The 21,696-nt window shown below is 40.1% G+C and overlaps 1 protein-coding gene across 2 annotated transcripts in view; it reads left to right on the top strand.

The window, feature by feature from the left end:
- The first annotated feature begins 8,794 nt into the window (after positions 1-8,794).
- Positions 8,795-21,696, top strand: part of SYNPO2 (synaptopodin 2) — a 185,871-nt gene continuing 172,969 nt past the window's right edge. The window contains exon 1 of one of the 2 annotated variants that reach the window (XM_056116935.1): positions 8,795-8,984. In XM_056116935.1, the coding sequence (XP_055972910.1) occupies positions 8,880-8,984 (105 nt within the window). In that variant the 5' untranslated portion in view covers positions 8,795-8,879. The remainder of the gene's footprint in view (positions 8,985-21,696) is intronic. The other variant, XM_056116934.1, reaches the window with a different exon arrangement.

The raw sequence follows: 21,696 nt of genomic DNA, 5'->3' as shown, positions 1-21,696 counted from the left end.
CACATACGCCACTGAACCCTAATAGACATTCTTCCAGCTCCCCTTTCCCTGAGCTGGACTTGAAAAAATCCTCACAGGTACTTGGTGGGGAAATTGAGGTGAGAAAAAACTTCTTCACCAAATTCACTTTGAGCATTGCTTTTGGAAAATTTTACAAAGACATCAGTAGTGCCGTTGTTCCTTCTGGGACCTAGGATAGTTCTTGGAAGGTAAAGTTTCGGCCCAACTGACCTTATAGATTCTCTAGTGACAGACAGGTATGAATCTAGTGCACTTCAGTGACCTTCACCTTGTTTGGTTTCTTTTGTTTTTTAATTGACAAAGAACCCTTTCTCTCCTGTTCTCTGAATTTTCCAAGAACTGTCTTTTTGTCTTTTCTGTTCCAGCTCAGGGAATCTGAGATGGAATGCATATGATCACACATGTGATCATTATATGACTTTCTGATCTTAATGTGACTCATTTCTGATACTCACTGCCATATCCCAGATCCCTTATTTTGTTTTTGTTTTTAAAACCACTGCTCTGTGAAACTTGGTTTTACCTTTATATTGTATAGCTCTCCAGTTAAGTGTAGGCTCCAAGAGAGCAGGAGTTTTGTGTAGAAGATTCATAGCTACATGATTTGACACTCATGCATTCAAAGCTTCTTGGATGAAAAAGCTATAAGCACACAATCTTATACATACATTTTTAATTAGCTGAAGCATATTATTTCAATAATTCTAGTTCTAGCCACTTATCTCATTGGGTTGGCAAGAAAAACAGTCTCACCGTTAGGTAGGGTTCCTACCTCTCCTCAGTTTCCAGAGGTCTTGGAATTCTACAGAGTGACACATCATTAGTCATTTGGTCACTGAGCTATTTGTATTGACCAGCAGTTAGGTATCTGATTGTAGCATGCAGATGAATGCTCTTGGTATCCAGCCTCTTCCCAAGATCTGTTCTGCAGCCATTTCCCTCTGAGGCCTTGTCCTGTTTCCTGGGCCACAAGGTGGTGTTCTGCAAATTTGAGACATCCACACAGCACTGGGCTCACCAGATAAACCACTTCCTTGCTTTTCTCAAAGTTACTCTCCTGGAATTTCTCTCTGGGACATCTTCCAAAAATCATTTTTAAGGGATCTTGGGCCCTAAAAAACGTGAAATTACGGTTTCTGTTTTCTAGTCCTACTCAGTCCAGGTCTCTGAGTAAAGGGATTATAAATCTGACCTCTTTCTTGAAATGCAAAGAAAGGGAACATTTAAAGAGAAAGCAAAATTATGAAAACAGAACAAAAATTATTCTGTAACATCCACTTAACAGACATTTTTGTGTATTGAAAAGTACTTAGCTGGCACTTTGGCTATTGTGTTCTATGTTTCCCTCTTATGGATTGAATTATACACCCCTCTATTATTTGTCCCCACCCAATTCATATGTTAAAATTCTTCCTCCTCCCCCATCTCATAATCTATTTTAGGAGAAAGAAGTTTTAAAGGTAATTAATATAAAGTGAAGTTGTTAAGGTTGGTCTTGTTAAGACATCAGTCTGACTGATGTCTATCCAAGAAGAGATTAGGATACAAACAAATATAGTGAAAGATGATGTAAAGATACCTTCATCTCTGGCTTCCAACCTTCAGAACTGTGAGGAAGTTGATCTCTCTTTGTTTTTGTCTTCATCTCTGTCTCCGTCTCCTTCTTCCTTCTTCTTCCTTCTTCCCATCTATGCTCAGGACTTATTCCCTGGTTCTGGCTCTGACTTATTCCCTGGTTCTACTCAGAGATCATTCCTACAGGTGCTCAGAGGACCCTGTATGCAGTGTGTGGGACCTAATAGGGGCCAGCCGTTTCAACAGTGAATACCATATCTGCTATACTTTGTCTTCATATCCTGGTTTCTCTTCTTGAAGACACCCAGTCTGTGGTGCTTTGTTATGGCGTCCCTAAGACTGGGAGGTTGGGCGAGGCAGCGACTCTGGGCTTTGTGGGAGAAACAAAGTTGCTAGGAAGCATCTTCTTAGCTCTGTAAACCTCCAGTATGGAATTTAAATCACTGTAGAAGCAGCAGTAATAATTCTCCCCCAAGCCACATTCATTTGAAAGCAAGAGAGGGCAAGCAGAGGGAGCAGGGTTTCCCTTAGACTGGCCTTAGGCTGGCCCGAGGGTGTCTGCTTTCACACAGTCTTCCATAGCCCTCATTGACATGTGTCAAAAACCAGCACCACCTGCTCACATGGCATTTCAGCGCATGCATTCCAGGAAACAGCACAAGTACTTGAGCTTCGTAAGGCCTGGTGGGGTCAGCAATTGTGCATGAGTGATTGCCCAATACTCAGAGTTGCCTAACCATTAAATGTGAGTTCACCAAGATCTAGCCATCATATGGATTATCTGTAGATGTATTTTTTAACATCAAGGATAAAATTATATTATTTCAGTGGATTCAAACCAGCACAAACAAAATTTGAAAAGATCCGTCTTGTTTTTGTTTGGATATAAATATCTTCTTGTATGCCCCCTTTTTTTTGCAGTGTTGGGGGCTGAACCTAGGGCCTCACATATGAAAGTCAGTGCTCTGTCACTAAATTATATCCCTGACTCACAGCATACTATCTCTCATTGTTATTAGTCACTTTTTGCAGGGGGAGAAATAAAACATTGACAAAATACATGGTTTCAAGGCTCCAAATTTTAACATGTGTTGTGGAGGGTTTAGTGTAGTGACAGCTCCAATACTGATTGTAACCCATAAAAATGATTTTGTTTATTTAATAAAAAAGAGGCTATGGCTTCAGTCTCATTCTCAGTAATTTATTGTCATTAGTGAGAACATAAAGTAGCAAAATAGTATAAATAATGGACATTTCGAGGTATAACTTGTTATGTCTCCTTGACATTAGCAACTAATACCATGCAGACTTTTGGGAAAACCATCTACAGTGATTCTTCTAATATATTTACCTAAAATTTTTTTGTCCAAAATACATGTATGACACACACACACCACACTTTCCTAGTTTGATTTTTTAAACCTAAATTTTTAATAAATATGTATTCTTCAAGGACTTTAATCCATGTACTTATGTTTGGTGATTCATTTAAGTTTAATGAACACAGGCATATTAGCTAATGTTTAAGAAGTCTGTGTGTTCAAATTTTTTAAATTCTTTAGATGCATCAAGTTTTAATGACCCACGAGGAAATGAAGACTTTGGTTTGCTTTCAATATTGAAATCGTGGTACATTGTTCCAGCTTTGGTCATTCTAAATTTCATGTAATTTTTATAATAATATTCTTTTTACTGAAGTGCTTTATTTTTCCTCCAAAAAAAGGTTTGATGTAACTTTTGAAGAACAAATCCTACTTGTTGCATAATTAGAAAGAACTCACAGACATTAGCTCAAGTTGGAAAGTCATAATATTTTTTGAATTAAAAATTGTGTTAGAAAAATAAAACAGAAGTAGAATCCAGGCTAGGTGATAAATATAAAATATCGATTATCATTTTTAATCGATTATGGTTGCATCATAGTGTACCTTTCCAATTCATATTAGACTCAAATCTTATTGTGCCGTCAACATTGGGAAAGAGTGTATTGATATTATATACTGAGTGGTTATCTAAAGTAAATGAAAAAAGGTAGCACTGTAGCACTGTTCTCCCAATGTTCATCAATTTGCTCAAGCGGGCACCAGTAATGTCTCCATTGTAAGACTTGTTTTTACTGTTTTTGGCATATCAACTACGTCATGGGTAGCTTGCCAGGCTTTGCCATGCGGGCGAGATATTCTCTGTAGCTTTCCGGGCTCTCTGAGAGGGATGGAGGAATCAAACCTCGGGCTGGAGTGATAGCAGAGCAGGTAAGACGTTTGCCTTGCAGGAGGCCGAATAAAGGTATATAAAATAAAATTTCATACATTATTAAATACCTTAAGTGATAAGTAGTTAGCACAAGAATCACTTCCAAGACCATTTCTTGTCCTTAAAACAATTTTTTGTTGTTGTTCTTGTCTTGAGTATCTGCCTTCTCCCTGTTCCTTCCCCCAACACAAAGAATAGGATTATGTGCTATTTGACCAGGACTTTGCTATTTCTCTACTAGTCTCTCTATTTCAATGCAATGGTTCTAGGGTTTTCTTTCAGCCTCCTTGGAAACTACAGAATTAGCATGCTACTGTTCCATGGATGCTGAAAGGATACGTAGGACTCTTGGTTGGAGACAGGTATCTTCGTTATTCATAGCACAGCAAGCAACATCCCCCATCCTCCATGTTTACATCCCCCAAATGTTTACAGGAGTGTATCTTGCATCTAACTCCCTAAGAGTGACATCACATCACCCAGATGAACGCTACATGTCCAGTGGGTTTGCATAATGGCTGAGAAGCACTAAGTGTTGAGAATCCCTAGCTTTCACTCTGTTTTAATTTTACTGACAGACAACAGTTCTGCTACTTATTCCAGATTGACATATTGCTGTGTGCCTCAAGTGTCCTTGTTGAAAACACAACCCTGAGAAATAGAGTGGGAAAGAGGCAGTTAGACCATGCATTCTGACATATCCAGAAAAACCTAGAGGAGCACTTGAGATCCATGTCAACTTGTTGTGCACAGTGTACCAAGTGGAGACATCTCCCTCCTCACACAGGTGCTGTCAGCATTCATGGGTGGGGGGGGGGATTTTGTCCCTGACAGATATTCAGAAAAGTTTGGATAATATATGAAGTATTCACTGATCCCAGGGGAATGTCCTTGACTTTGGTTTATACCTAGTAACCGTTGCTGAACTAATTTCTGTGTTAAGAACTAATTTCTGTGATTGCCTTGGGTTAACCCACTCATATAATTATAGGTAGGGGGAAATGGTTCTTACTTAATCCAATAGCTACTGCCAATAAAGGGGGCAGGCAAAATATTAAGGACTCAGCCATTCCCTATTCCACATAGTATTGAAGTGGTGTAATTCAAGAATTTTGATCATTTTAGATTTTCCTAATTCAAATGAAGTAGAGAAAAAGAGCTTCTTGACTCTTTTAAAAACGTGTATTCTGAGAAATCTTATCTACTCTTTCATTTTACTCATCAATTAGCCAACAATGAGTCAGGAACAGTACTACACCAGGGGATACAAAACTGAGTACATGATAAATGACCCATCACTACACAGAGTTAATAATCTAGTGAGAGGGAAAGTGCAGAATGTCAGCAGTGCCTGGAAGGAGCTTTTACCCTTGCCATTAGTGGAAGGGGTGGTGGTGGGAGGTTTGGAAAGACTTCCTGAAGAATGTGATATCTAATCAGAGGCTGGAAGGATAAGTAGGAATTAGGTGACTATGTGTGGGCAAGGACTCCAAAGTTTGGAAGAACGCCTTAGCAGATGGCTAACCCAGCAAGTTAGAAAAACCAAGAGCAGTTCTGTGTGCCGGAATCATAAAATTTAAGGTGAGAGATGAGGTGGGAGAAGAAGTGAGGAGTGGGAGGCAGAAAGTGATATGTGTGTGAAGGAGTTTCATCTATTTTGAGAGCACCTGAAGACTAACAGTTGGATGGAGGGGGGCAGGGGTTGTGTGTGTGGGGGGGGGGGGAAGGAAGGGGGAACCAAGATAGATACTGCATTTGTAAGTTTCACTTTGACTATAATATGAAAAATAAATTCCGAGTGGAAATAAGACTGGAACAGAGTGTAGTTTAAAGATAGTTGAAGCCCAGAGGAGAGAGAAGTAGAACCCTGGGAGTGGAGTGAAAGGGCCAACCTGTGATACAGTTTGATGTTGGATCGGTAGGTGTAATGAGTATTTGGCTGCATGCTACGACCATAAGACAGAACATAAGGCCTGGGATGCAATGCAGGTTAATGATGGTGAGAACAGAAATTTTTTAATTCAGTCAGTCGAAAGGCTAATTCTTTTTTACTTTTGGTTTTGGGTTTTTAAGATCCAGCAGCGTTGAGGTCTTACTCCTGACCCTCCACTCAAAGATCACTCCTAGCAGTTCCTGTGGGACCATATATGGCACTGAGGATCACAATGGGGTCAGTCACATGCAGGTCAAGTGCCTTAACCCCCATACTATCTCTTTGGCCCCCCAAATTCAATTGTTGATGCTACCACTTGGGATCCCAAAGCTGAGTGCTTAAGGTAAATAAAACTACCTGTTAAGTTACCAAAACAGAATAAACTTTAATAAATTTAATGAATTTTAGTGTGTTTTTTCTCTGAAAGAACTACTTAGATGTAGTTTCTTGGTGAATATAATAGGAGTGTCCTGGATGTGAGTTTTAAAGTAGATTAAAAAAAAAAAAGATGGGCTCTTTTTCTGACACAGCTAGAAGATTGGAGATGGGCAGCTGTTGCAATTTGTTGGGACTGGAGTCTTTGCAGTGGGAAACAGTGAACTTTATTTTGAATATATTGAATTTGATGTTTCTAGGAGACAGTCACATAGGGACAGGTTTAATAGTCATTTGTTTATATAGGGATGTCGGTCCTCCCGTTGTTCATCGATTTGCTCGAGCGGGCCCAGTAACATCTCCATCATGAGACTTGTTACTGTGTTTGGCATATTGAATACGTCACTAGTAGCTTGCCAGGCTCTGCCGTGCGGCAAGATATTCTTGGTAGCTTGCCGGGCTCTCTGAGAGGGGCAGAGGAATCGAACTCGGGTCGGCCATGTTGGCCACTTGTAAGGTGAATGCCCTATTGCTGTAGGGGCTGGAGTGATAGCACAGCAGGTAGGGCATTTGCCTTGCATGCAGTCAACATGGCCGACCCGAGTTCGATTCCTCTGCCCCTCTCGGAGAGCCTGGCAAGCTACCGAGAGTATCTTGCCTGCAAGGCAAAGCCTGGCAAGCTCCCTGTGACATATTCGATATGCCAAACAGTAACAACAAAGTCTCACAATGGAGATGTTACTGGGCCCGCTAGAGAAAATCGATGAACAACGGGAGGACAGTGACCATAACGGTGACCATTGTATATATAGGACTGACAGTAAGGAAAGATGTCTGGAATTGGGAAGGGGAAGTTTAATTTGGGGGGGGGGGTAAATGTGAAAACCTATTGATGGAAGGGGCATGTAATAAATGGCGGAAGAGGATCAGGACGTAGCCTTATCATGGAACACTTAACAATGAGTCTAGGACTGCCACCAGAGAGGAGTGGGTAAAGAAGCGAAAGGAAAGCCAAGAGCTTGTTGTTTCCTTGAAGGAGGGAGAAGTAGTTCGAAGAGAACTTAAACAACCATGTCTGCACTAGTGGGGGTGGGAGAGCACACTGGAATTGGAGGAGCAAGTGCAAATACCCTTTCTCTTGTTCTTAGAGTTCATGTTTTAGGATGTCACTTCTAAGATTTATTTTTAAATGAAGATTATGATGAAATCGATTCGCCTTTCTGAGGAGAACCGAGCTTGTGAATGTTAGGTCCTCATGATTTTCCTCAGGTCTCTGGGTGCAGTATCTTATTTCATTGCCCTCCTCACTCCAGCGAAGAGGCACAAATAAGATCATTGCACACATCTGTTTCTGTGTAAGTGTGCATTGTATTTTAGATTTTGATTCATTTATATTGTAACACACCAACAATATGCGTTATTTGAACACTCACTGGTTGAGTGTATTCATACCTGAAACATTCAAATACATTCAGATACAGTCACACAGGCTCAGAACCCTGAGGGAAGACTAGAAAAAAGGAAAAATTTGTAAATGACGTTGTGGACAGTTGGCTGATTCAGGTTTAACAAGTTTCTTTCCTGCTGAGGAAGTAACAAAATGAAACACTTATTTAAATTTAAAATACTTCAGACCATGCAAGAGACACAGTTTATACAAATGTTTCCAACTTAGACCACCATGGGCATTTATTTACATTTTAATAAAGGTAAAGGCCCTCCCGTTGATCGTCGATTTGCTCGAGCGGGCCCAGTAACGTCTCCATTGGAGACTTTGTTGTTACTGTGTCTGGCATATCGAATACTCTCGGTAGCTTGCCGGGCTCTCCGAGAGGGGCGGAGGAATCGAACTCGGGTCGGCCATGTTGGCCGCTTGTAAGGCGAACGCCCTACCCGCTGTGCTATCGCTCCAGCCACATTTTAATACATAAAAATTATTTCCAAAATCATTTACAGATTTCGAAACTGGAAGATGTTGCCAGTGGGAAATTATTCCTTTCCTTCTCCTCTTCTACCTTTATCTCTCACTATATATGTGCAAAAATGCACATGTCTCAGGTGGCAGGTAACTGCTATAAATGTGAATTTCAGCAAAGCATTTTCGAAATAGAGGTTCTCCCCTCCTTAAAAAAAATGTTTTGCTTTCTTCCTCTTACGGGATTAGTTCTACAGGCTGCAGGCAGTAACTGGTCAGGAAAAAAAAAATTAACCCCCTTTTGTCGCTTTCACTCATCAGCATGATAATTCTCCAAACATTTATTTGAGAGACTCTTAATCCGCTGGTATTGGAGTTGCCAGAACTCATATTTTAGCATGTCACCCGTGGCTCGGAGATTAAAACCTTCACGTGTCCTCTTCTATTTATAGACTTACTCAATGCAAGTTTTTCAACCACTCTTTCTTTAAAGTGCTGGGATTGAACCCGTTTGTGCGAGGGCACTTGTGCTCCCCCCCCCAAACCCCTTAGGGTGCTCAAAACGAGGACCTTCCGCAGTGGTGAAGCGCGTTCCTGAAAGGTGGGCTGAGCAGAGGAGCGTGACGCAAGAGTGGGCTGTGTCCTCGGTGCGAGCGAGCCTGGCTTTGCGCTGGCTGGGGGAAGAGCCATTAGCAGCGTCTCCCGCCGCCCTGCACCACCCGCGCTGCCTCCAGCAGGCGCCCCTAGCGGAGCACACAGCCCCGTTCGCCTTCCAGCGCCCGAAGCTCCCCCGGCCAAAGCGGGAAGATGGGCACCGGGGACTTCATCTGCATTTCCATGACCGGAGGGGCGCCCTGGGGCTTCAGGCTGCAAGGCGGCAAGGAGCAGAAGCAGCCCTTACAAGTGGCCAAGGTAGGGTCGCCGGGGAGAGGTGTTCTCCGGGCGCCGTGCGGGGAAGGTGGTGTTGGCAGCAACCTGTGGATGGCCGTGGAAGTTCTAGCTGAGAGCTTCCAGCAACATCCGTTGCCGTTGGGTGCTGAGGCTGAAGTTTTCTAGGATGTGCACTTTTCCTTTTTTCAAGGAATGTCTCAAAGTAACAGATAGAGTTTATGTGTAATTAACCCACAGTTGATGGACCGTGGGGACAGCAGGAGGAGGGGCGGGGGGAGAGGCAGTTTATCCAGCAAAAAAAAAAAAAAAACCAAAAAAAAAGTCTACTTAAACCAGCCTTTCTGAAACCCGCCAGTACACGTGGGGGAGTTTCTTCTAGGCCATACTGGAATATGCAGCTGAGCTCCTGTGCCTTGGAGAAGTGCTCTTCTAGCCCAACCAATCGGCTCGGCTCTTTGGGGGTGAGGGACAAAGTGTCCTAGTGACACTTAGGCAGCTTTCACGCAAAGGTCAATTTAGGGCAGTACTTTCAGAAGTATTGTGATGTCTCCAAGTCTGTTCGAAAGGGTAAATAAAGGGCAAATACTCTGGATTCACCAGCTTACTAGCTCAAAAGAAAGTTTATAGATAACTAAAAACATGTTCTAAGTAACTTAGAGGTAACTATGAAAACATCTGATAATCATTTTCAATGTTTTTATAGCCATTAAGTTGCTTGTTTCTCAGCTCATATGCTTACCAAATTTGCTTGAGGGATATGATATGATCTATTTGAGGTTAAGCTAAAATAAATTTTAAAGTGCACGAAAATAAGTAGACCTTTTATACTAGATTGTGATATTAACTAAAAGATCATGTTTGATTAATTTCATACTTCCATTAAAATATATGCCTATCTTTATGAAATACAGAGATCACTGACTTCTGTAGTTTTTTCTTTCCCTTCGACGTTTCTCTTTAAATATACATTGTGAAGAAAGAAGTTTCTTTGAAATTTTCTGCTCCCAGAAAGACATCAGAAAGTCCTTTCATAATATGATGGTAGAATCCTGCCACCTAGTGAAAATTTCAGACACTAAAGTGAAACATAAAATGGAGAGGGATGAAAAGCACAGTTTTTAGCACTGGAAAGTTTCTCAGCGATTGTTAGCTCAGTCCTAATTTTAGATAAGAAAAGAGCCCTTAGAGGTTAGGTGATTTCCTGAGTCATGGATTTCAAATTGGGAAGAATGGATAGGGATGCAGAAAGGTGGTTTCATAGTGTTTCTTCAGAAGTGAGAGGCAACCAGTGTCAGATAGACTATTAATGCCTAATTTGGTATATGTAGAATTCATGAAGCAGATTTATCCTGGACCTAGAATACCAGTTAGTTTATTCTGGTTTACTGAGATTCCAGTTCTGATCTTACTTGCAGTGGGGCTGGAGACAGGTATCCCACCCTTACTCACTCATGTGTGTGAGGTTTCTATGTACTTGAGGACAAAGAGGAAAGACATATTTTGAGTGGGATGCAAGAAGAGAAAAGGAGGAAACTGAATTCTCTGAAAGTGGGGCTCTAAGTTTCTAGTTTTTATAATCCTACTAGTATGCAATTTAGGAATCACTTGACTGCCAGCTAATATATGGAGACAGAAGTGGTTAGAAGCTGTTAATCCCTGGTGTCCCATTTGTAGTCAAATCACAAGATGACAGTGGGTGGTGGTTTTCTCCTGAGTTCTTATGCTTACTTCAAAGTGAACAATGTTGGTGATTCTTACTAAAGCAATTGTTGGTAAAGGATGATTCAGTGGTATATCTCTGCTTATGGTATCCCTATTGCCAAAATTTAGAGAGACTGTTTGTGTGAGAGCCAGAAATTCAATCATCCTCTCCCCAAATCTTTCTTATTAAAAAACCCAGGCATACATTGTTGTTTGTTTAAAAATATTGCATATTTGCTTTAATTTAAGAAATATCACTATGGGAGCATCTGGATTCATGTGTGTGTGTGTGTGTGTGTGTGTGTGTGTGTGTGTGTGTGTGTGTATGTGTGTAAGAGAGAGAAGAGGAAGGGGGAGAGAGAAATGAGGATGGGGACTCTTAGTCTTTATAGTCTACTATGTGTGCGTGCGTGCGTGTGCGTGTGTGTGTGTTTATTAGAGGTGAGTGGAGAGCCTTCTAAAGAAGTTATGATTTTTAAATCACTAGGGCACTGCCACCTATACTGCGCTAGTTTTTCAAATTTCTATTTAAATTTATTATACTTAATTTCTTTTAATATAATTATTTGTTCCAGAAAAGCCCCAGAACAAAGTACTGTTTACTATGTTTCATTTCTGTCTTTTTTTATTTAGGGGCCACACTCTGCTCAGGGCTTGCTCCTTACACTGAGGGGGCTCTGGGGGCCATATGTTGTATCAGAGTGGAGCTCAGGGCAATCTCGTGAAAGGCAAGCCCCCCTACCCAGGTGTTATGGCTCCTGCTCCTCTTACTTTCTGCGTCATCTGGCCATGGCCTCATGGGGGATTGGGTGGCTTGTTTTTTTTGACATTTAAAATATTATCTCAATTCTACTATTTGTGTATTTGAATTCAAGGTGAAGTGAGTGTTGCTAGAGCATTGACTTTATAGACTTTCCTTCTCTTCAAAAGACAGCAACAGTTTATTAGCACCAAATGACTTGCAGCTAGTAGGACATGGAGGACAGTTTGGATAGGGAATATTTTCTTGCCAAGAATTGATTTGAGAAACAAAGGAAAAAAATACACTTCCAAAGAAAAGAAAAATTCTGACTGTGCCTGAATCACTAGAAATGTTACAAAACTGTCTTATAGTAACACATTTTGGCTTGTAAAATATTAAGTATTTAGATTTTCATCAATACTATATCAAATGGAAATTTAGCAAGCTGAAATGTCAAAATAAAATTAATGTAATATTTAAAATGGTAAGAAATGGAATAACTTTATACTTCCCAATAAATGTCCTTCTAGGGACATGCTGGTCACTTCTGAGAGATGTACAGATATTTTTAGCTTAGCATTTGGCTGGCTGACTGAATTGTAGGTAAACTCCAGTTTTAAAGATCACTGACAGAAATACTCATAATCAAACTTCATTGGCATTGACAATCAATGTTATATTTTTTTTTGTTTTCAAGAATAATTTGAATTTTTAAAGGCCATTATAATTAGTAACAACTTGGTTTAAAGTGTTTTATCTTTTAATTTATGTTCTGAATATATTATATAAAATGGGAAGCAAACATTTCTAAGAAGGTCATGGAGCAGTACTCTGCAAATTTTATTTTCAAGAGAATATCCATGAGAAACAAATTTATCTAGAGGTAATTATAACATAAAGCCCATTGTGTGTAGATTCCTTGTAAAAAGTACATCAGCACTTTTACTTTACACAGTTCTGTTTTGGGAATTTGTACATGGCTATGCTATGCACATGCTCTTGGCAAATCACTTTGGAAAATCTTCATCTAAAATGAAGAGAAGTTTTGTCTTGCAAATAAATTGTGCCCAATATGAACAATTCAGATATAACTATATTTAAAAGTAATGAACAAAGAAATGTTCAGACTATTTAAAATTAAAAATTTATTTTAGACATTGTGATTTACAATTCTGTTAATGTAGGTTTTCCTGCATAACACATGCAACATAGAACATAACACATGTACTACACCCTTCACTAGTCTGCTTTCATCCACCATTGTCCCAGTGTTCTCTGCCCCCTCTCCTGGGAGCTCCTCTCCCCTCCCTTTTCGGTGGTAGGCTTCCTACTAAAGCAGACCACTTATTCTTTATACATTTCAGTGTTTAGGAATGCAAAGACTTGTCACAACTTTCCTCTAGTTAGTGTCTGTTTTTTGGCCAATGCCATTGCAGGTTCACCTAGTTCTTGTGTGAACAGTATAGAACTTGTAGAAAGAGTGTGAAATAGTGTGAAAAGTGTGAAGCAGTAAAAACTGAAGAAGGCACAAGGAGGTAGGGAGAGTGTGAGAGGGAGAGAGCAAATGAATAGGAGCTAGCACACTGGGTAAAGTGGAGACCCTTACAGTTCCCGTGGACAAACGGCTGTTGCTGACAGTGACTGGACTTGAGTTATCTTGCCAGTAACCTAACCAAAAAGACTGACCCCAGACATACACTGGATGGAACAAACCAACATCTTGAAAAGCTACTGTGGGCATCGGAAGGGATCCTGCACTGTTGGGCAGGGTATGATGCTTTGGGAAAGCCCTCCAAGGTTCCAAACAAGTGCCCTAGTATTTGGACCCACCTGCAGGGAGGACAGGGATAATATTCACCAGACCATAGCTGACTTAGAGGAAAGCTGACTAAGAGAGAAATGACTTCATTCAGTATACACAAATATATATACTCTACCCTTCCTGCTCCCATTTTCTTTCCTGCCTCAACCTAGCTGGTGCTAAAGGGAGGTGGGTAAAGATCAGGCAACATCCCCCTTCCCTGGCCACAACTGGAAGACCTGAGCTGGCCCTTGGTTTTAGGGAGTAAACGGGGAATTAAATCTTAGATTGAAACATAATAGAACTAGAAGGTTTCAGTAGTCAAAATCTACCAGAAATGCATACGAGTTGACCAAATTATTGTTAAAAGAAGATTGTTTTTTAAATATTTTATTTTATAAGGTAGTTCACAATATTTGATTACATTTAATATTCAAACACCAATCCCATCGTTACACCTTCCCACCACTGTATTTGGGATGTTTCCATCCCAAGCCCCAATCCCTGTCCCAAAGCACAACCAAAATAATATATTTTGTATTGTTTGTTATGAAAAAACACTGAAAATGCTACAAAAAGTATCCATAGAGGAAACAGTGTGAAGATTGTTCTATTTTGGCAGGGGCCATTAAGACATTTTTTAGGATATCACTAACATGTTATTACAAGTTGAGTGATGTGAACTTTCATATATATATATTTCTGAAACTATGTATATATGCATATCACTATATCACTGTCCTCCCATTGTTCATCGATTTGCTCGAGCGGGCCCAGTAACGGCTCCATTGGAGACTTTGTTGTTACTGTGTTTGGCATATTGAATACATCACGGGTAGCTTGCCAGTCTCTGCTGTGTGGGCGAGATATTCTCAGTAGCTTGCCATGCTCTCCGAGAGGGGCAGAGGAATGAACTCGGGTCGGCCATGTTGGCTGCGTGCAAGGCAAACGCCCTACCGCTGTGCTATCGCTCCAGTCCATATATGCATATATAAATATATTTTCCTCTATGATTGCTTTCCATCAAATGTGGCGTGGTATTCTTGGAGAATGGCTAGGGAGTGTTTTATGATGTGTTGTATGGCCGCAAATGTAGTCACATGTTCCAGGAATACGTTCACTTGTGTGTGAGGGTCAGCCTGAGAGTGTGGGGTGTGGCCTTGAGCATGGCAGTGATTGAGTTTGGAGGTTTTCAGTTCCCGGGGCTGGGTCTTTTGGGATAGGGAGGGCTCTCACCCCTGCCCATCACTGGTCACCCTGGGTGAAGCAACCTGGTGCGGGGTCCGGTGGCATGGCTATGGCAGGCGTCATGTTGCTACCTTCTTGTAGAAAAAGCTGTGTGATCTGGATGGTGGCCATTGACGAGATTTGTTAAAAGATTTAACTTGATAGTTATAATAGTTGAAAGCAGGTATTGGAAAAATGACCTTTTTACCCTGAGCAAATTACTGAGTGAATTGTTATTGCTCAAAAAAATCAGTTGTATTTATTGAAATAGGATTATATTGTCAATAGCATGTATTTGATATATGTTAGTCTTAAAAAAACATGACCAGCACACTTGATTCCACTGATGGGCATGCTGATGCTATTGTTTCTATGTTGAATGAGGGTAAATGTGTCTTTGGGCTTTATAAATTTAAGCTACTCCATTTTCTTTCCTTCTTTTTGTTAGAATTAAATCAATGCCCTTGCTAGCCTGGGATGTATTTTGCTGTAAGGCATATATACTTCCCATTATTTTAGGGAAGAATCTGGTGTGTCACTATCAGAGTCTAGAAGTATTGGGTTAGAAGTTCTGTTACTGAGAATTAAACTAAGGTAATTGGAATAGATTTTTTAAAATAATCTTAGTTAAGATCAACCCTCGTAGTGCCCAGAGGCCACCAGGATAATAATGAGCAGTGCTTGAGTGAATGGTGTGGACATGCAGTGCTACAGTTCAAACCTATTACCTTGCATATGCAACACATATTAACTAACTTAAATCAGATCCTTGAACCCAACAGTTTTTGTTCTTTAAGAGACATTAAGATCAAAAGTCAGTTTATAACATTGTTGTGATATATACGTTGGACCTAACTGAATAATACTTGCATATTTTTCATGCTAATAGTTTTAGGTGGCAGATTCACTACCAAACTAATTTAACCTTCCTCTGTCAATGTGGTCAAAATATAAATTAATTTGTATGTTTAGCTAAAAACATGTTATATACAAGTGTGTAAACATGGGTTATCTATCTCATTTGATATAAGATGGGTTTTCAAAGTTTTATTACTCTGTTTTCAGATTAAAAAGCTGATTCTGAAAATAATTAAAAATATATTTAGGGGCTGGAGCAATAGCACAGTGGGTTGGGCATTTGCCTTGCACGTGACCGACCAGACTTCAATTCCCAGCATCCCATATGGTCCCCTGAGTACCGCTAGGAGTAATTCCTGAGTGCAGAGCAAGGAGTAACCCCTGTGCATCTCGGGATGTGACCCAAAAAGCTATATATATATATATATTTAATAGCAAAAGTCAAATATAATTCTTTCCCTTTGGCAGGAGCGTCACCTTCTCTGCTTCAGCCTGGATACTGAGAACTGTTCTCACTGAGCAATGCTGGAAATTACCTTGACTTCAAGACAGACATTTTATGAAATGAAATCTTACCATACTTAAGATGCAATCCTTAAAAACATTGAAAACAAACTTTTTTCTTTAATGGGACTTAGAAAGAGGGTTACAGAAAAAGTACTTCTAGGCCCAAGTGCAGTGGGAGGCTGGAGGGGAAAGACAACCACTTTACTTATAAATCACCCTAAAGAATATAGATTTGATAAAGTGACTGTATCTGTCCTCACAGATTCACACTGAAACAAAATACCATGAGAGTTGTGTAAAGGGAAACTAAGAATTCCTCCATTAGCTTCATTAAACAATCTGAAAGAGTAAACAAGTTTGTGAAGTTAAAAGCTTTGAGAAATAAAATCACATTTGCTTTTTGAGGGATATTTCATTATTTGACCACTTCAGTGAAAACATATTTGTAGTATTAAATTAATGTTGGCACTTTATTTTTCTGAATTATCAACCTTACTTTTGTTGATATTAAAAATCAGAGATGGCCAGATTCTCAACAAACTGTGTCTTCTTCAAAGTTTATGTGAAATCCTTGGCATGTGGCGAGTCATTGGAGATAGTAGATCAAGTTTGGTATTGTGAAGGTCTGGTTGTAATTTTTCTTAACTAACATATAAATATGGTGTGTTAAGATAAACATATTGAAGATGTAAGAGAGATAACATCTGAAGTATCATACATGAAAGAGCATCTCTTTATTATGAAATCAGTAATCGTTTTCCTGTTGACTGGTCATCAGTTTTGATAGTTCTTATTCCCATGACTTTTTCACATTTATTTGAAAACAATGATAATGAAGTGAATGAATTTTCCTGAACAGACTATGATTTTTCTCTTTGCAGTAGTCCTTCCTTTCACCCTTCTTCTTTCATTTAGTTGACCAAAAAATTACCTGACTTAAATATAGCCTTTTTAGAATACATTTTTCCCTAAGAAATCCATTATTACAGTCACTGTGTGTTATGTCCCCCAAACATCTTATTGCCTTTAGCAGTACTTTTGGAGATGTTTTTATTTAAGAAACTCAAACGATCTCCTTTTCAATGTGATAAAAGAACCCTATGAGGTCATCCTTGTGAAGTAGCTTCATTATAGAAGTGACTGGCTAGTTCATAGGGTAGTTAAGGACAGATCTGGGAGGCATTCCTACGGAATTTGGTTCCAGATTGTTGTTCTGAGCTCCTGTATACCACACTTTTGGGTGCATTGTAGTTTGAACAGCCAGTTAAGAGGGAAAGAGGGAACAGAAAACATCTGAGGTTCCATAAACCATTGATTTTTAGTGCATTTTTACTTGAGTTAATTAGCATTGAGTCACTTTCTTTGAAATGTCCATGTCGAGAACAAATAACTTAGGAAATTAAGTAGAGATGAAAAGCTTTCATAATTTTGACTTCTGAAGGAAATGTTTTCTTTGATAATCTTCTTAGAAGATTTCTTATGTTTTCTTAACAAAAAGGATTAATAGGCTATTTTTGAAGCTTAGGTTTCTAGCAGTAGAACCATCTTGGAGAATCTTACAGTATATGAGGGACATGTGAAATGGGAGTAATGCCCATGTTTTGGTGATAGCTGGTTCCTTCTTCCACCTCTTTGCCCTTGCTCCTTCCTGGTCACTATTTGTCTCTCAGATAACCGTTTTGATCTTTAGCTGCTTCCTGCTTTGGGTTTCGCGATTCTCAGGTTCTTGCTATGGAAGCTGCCAGAGAAAATTTTGTTTAAAAAAATTACTCCTTATATCACTGAGTAAAATACTTCAAAGTCTTGTCATTATAATCAACTCTCCCCACCCCCATGTATCTCAGGACTTACTCCTGGCTCTGTGCTCAGGGACCATCACTATGAGTGGGGCTCAGGGGACTATGTGGGGTGCTGGGGAGCAAAGAATCAAACCCAGGTTGGCTGTATACAAGATAAGCACCCTACCTTCTGTAATATATATTCAGCTTTTCTATTTAGGCTCCTAAGTTTTAAAACTTGAAAAATTTTTACTGATGGAAACAGAAAAGTCTTTACTTGCACTAATCAGAGGTAAGAACATGAGATTGTCGAACTTAATGATTTTGAAAATCTTTGTGTGGTCCCGATGTGGTCCCCAGGTGGACCCATGGTGGCATAGATCGCAGGAAATTTTAATCAATTTCATAGCCGAATCGAAAGACTTTCATGGGGCCACATGGGGACCATGCCATCTTAAACTTGTTCCACTCACAAACTCCTTTTGATCTGAGATTTTTATACATGAATCTAGGTACATAGATCCATAAGTAAAACATCCTCTCATAATAAATCATAAGTAAATTTATTTTAATATTTCAAAGTCATGGTTTCAGAAGTTAGGTGATTGAACATAATAAAGGCAAAATTCTTCTGTGACAACAAGGGTACCAATGCACGCTCAGAAAATTTTGAACATTTTGAGTCTTTTGCCTTCCTTTACTATATGACTAATCAGTAGTGTGGCTGATGAATGCTTTATGTGGAATACAGAGAAGGAGTTTCTCTGTCATAATCTTTGTGCTTGAAATATGTTAAATACATCACTTTATTTTAGGAATTTTTTAGAAGTTGTGTAATTTTGTGAAAGTTGGAACTGGATATTATGGACATTTCCTGAATAAAGTACTATAAAACACAATCTGCTGTTAGAAGCTTTGAGCATTTATGGAGTTTCTTTGATCATGCCATATTTGGTGGTATGTTATTAGGTGAGGTCATCTGAAGTACTCTCTGAGAGATGTAACTCCAGTTCATGGAGCAGACTGGAATCAGGATACTCATGTCCATCTGTATACTCAGGTAGAGTAAGCATTAACTGACACGTGTTGTTTTCTAATTTCTTAAAGTAAATGTCTATGGAAGTTCCAGTTTTCTTGACTAAAACGTGGGAGAAACTTTCCAGGTATACATGTAACTAAAAGTACTAATAGTCCTAGGATTAGTATGTGCTTGGTACTGGATCCAAGGAGCCCTAAAGATGCCTAAAAGTGAAACTGGCACATATTCCATGGGAATTTCTAGAAGTCAAGTATTTCATAGTGATAACAATAAAAAACTCTCCTGGGAGTCTTGCCTGTGTAGTTACTTTCCCATTGTTAAGTGATTGGCATACTGGTCTCAGGGAGAACAACTTGGAATTGCCGCCTTCCTTTTCCTTCACCCATTTTCAGTTTGTAATGTAGCAGCCTGCTTACTCACCAGTCTCTAGGATGCTTATTTATAATCTGTTTTTTAATATTTGATTATATTTATTTTATTATAAATATTACTTATAATAATGTTTAATCTGTGTCTATGCAGAGGTTTGCTTAAAAGTTATAGTACTCTATCTTTTTCTGAGCTTTGTTATCTCAGGAAAGAATAACAGTGAGAATTGGATATAAGAATTAGTCTTGTTTGCACTCATCTGGGGAATAGAAAGTAACAGAATGGGAGATGAACACCCAAGAATAGTTGAGATAAGTACCAGGAAGTCTGCTCCACGACTTGGAAACCGGCAACGCATGCTGGGGGAAAACGCAGCTCAGATAGAGAAGGGAACATCAAGTAAAGGGTGTTTGGAGTACTCGCTCGGGATGCGAGACGTGCATTGAAAGTAGACTATAGTCCGAACACGATGGTCACTCAATACCTATATTGCAAACCACAACGCCCTAAAGGAAAGGGAGAACAAAAGGGAATGCCCTGCCATAGAGATGGGGCAGGGTGGGGGGGCAAGTGGGGATGGGAGGGCTACTGGGATCATTGGTGGTGGAGAATGAGCACTGGTGGAGGGATGGGTACTTGATCATTGCATAACTGAAATTCAAACACAAAAATATGTAAGTCTACAATTGTACCCCATGGTGGTTCACTAATAAAAAATAAAAAATAAATAAAATAAAATGAAAAAAGAATTAGTCTTGATTTTGACCTTGGTGTCAACCTGAGAACAGATAAGGGTCTTATTATATTTACTAATATGTCTTAATTTTAGTTCACATTAAACAAAGAAATGATCTTAGTATTGTTTAGAAATTTACCCATTAAAACAATAATAGCATTTTAGATTCTAGCTACCACTTACTGTATAGTTTTAAACAGTTTTTCTGAGCCTTTCCTCATCTATAAAATGTGGTACTAGATTACAGAAGTGCTTTTTTTTTAATGTAGGAGTACTGCTATTTATTCAGCCACTGATTAGCTGATTGAATTTGGCATGAACTCCACCTTACTTTTTTTTCCATTTTTTATAATTTTATTTATTGAATCACCGTGAGAGCAGTTACAAAGCTTTCGGGTTTAAGTCTTGGTCATACAATGAAATACCCGTACCTTCACCAGTGCCCATTCTCCACCACCAAAAACCCCAGTATGCCCCCTTCCCACACCCTTTCCCTACCTGTGGGGCAGATGATTTCCACATTACTTTCACTCTACTTTGATTACATTCAATATTTTGACACCACACCCACCATTATAATTTGGGATTTTACCCCAACACTCAGATTTGCTGAAAAGGCAAGACTAGACAATTTGTTTTCTATTGCTGGTTATGAATAACATATGATGTTGTGTGTCTGCAGTAGTGGCCCTGCGATTTTGGAATTCCAAATTTTTTTTTTTTTTGGTCACACCCAGCGATGCAGAGGAGTTACTCCTGGTTCATGCACTCAGGAATCACTCTTGGCAGTGCTTGGGGGACCATATGGGATGCTGGAAATCGAACCTGGGTTGGCTGCATGCAAGGCAAACACCCGACCCACTGTGCTATTGCTCCAGCCCCTGGAATTCCGAAGTTTTAACAATTAAATCTGGAGGGATTTCTGCCAAAACCTGCTGGGTTCTGAGATTTGTTCCTGAGTCTCTTGGATCATGGCCGTGAAGCAGCTTGATCAGGAGCCAGAAAGGCCGTTTGTGGGCGGTGACTCGGGGTCTCGTTGGGACGGGGAGGGAAGAGCTGGCTCCACCCCCATCCCGTTAGGCCCTGCATGTCTCATCACTGAGGGCCCAAACATGATTGTCTAATGGCCTCTGGAGTATGGTGGCCACTGGCCACCTAGGGGGAGCAGGCAGAGGGATAGCACCCGTTCCCCACTGGAATGGTCCAGCGACAGTAACCTACTGCAGGGTCCAGACGCATTTTTGCCAAAAGCCACTGGGTTCCGAGTTTTGTTTCTGAGTCTCTGAGATCACGGCCATTAAGTAGCTTGATCAGGAGCCAGAGACGCCATTCATGGGTGACAACTCGGGGTCTTGTTGGGACAGGGAGGAAAGGGCCGGTTCCACCCCCATCCTGTGAGGCCCCACTTGTCTCATCACTGTGGGCCCAAACCTGACTCTTCAGTGGCCTCTGGAGGATGGTGGCTACCGGGCCACCAGGGGGAACAGGCCGAGGCACGAAATCTATTCCAACCTGTGGTGGCTCAGCTCCTGTAACCTACTGCAGGGACTGGATGCATTTCTGCCAAAAGTCCGTGAGTTTGGAGATTTGTTTCTTAGTCTCTGGAATCATGGCCATTAAGCAGCTTGATCAGGAACCAGAGAGGCCATGCCTCCTATTAATAGCTGTGCCGGAGGTGGTTGTGGTTGTGTCTTCCACATACCTGACTTTTGGCCATTTACTTTCTTGGTAAACTTTGTCCCAAGTTTTTAGGGTCTGGCCAAAGGCACAGCAGCAATTTTGGGGTATCTGGAAGTCTGAAGGTGCCATCAGGCTGCTGATGCATTTGCCTCATTATTGTTTTTCTAATGTGAAGAGAAACTAACCTTTACACAATTTTATTTCCTTCATATTTAAGAACAGCAGTAGTTCAAGTTTTTGTACTCCACATGGAAGTAAAGCACACAAAAGCCAGATGAATGTCTTTGAGTGCTTC

The sequence above is a fragment of the Sorex fumeus genome, unplaced genomic scaffold (assembly GCF_029834395.1).
Source record: "Sorex fumeus unplaced genomic scaffold, SorFum_2.1 ptg000033l, whole genome shotgun sequence".
Taxonomy (NCBI): Eukaryota; Metazoa; Chordata; class Mammalia; order Eulipotyphla; family Soricidae; genus Sorex; species Sorex fumeus.
Note: the sequence above shows the minus strand (reverse complement) of the source record. Positions and strands in the feature narration are given on the sequence as shown.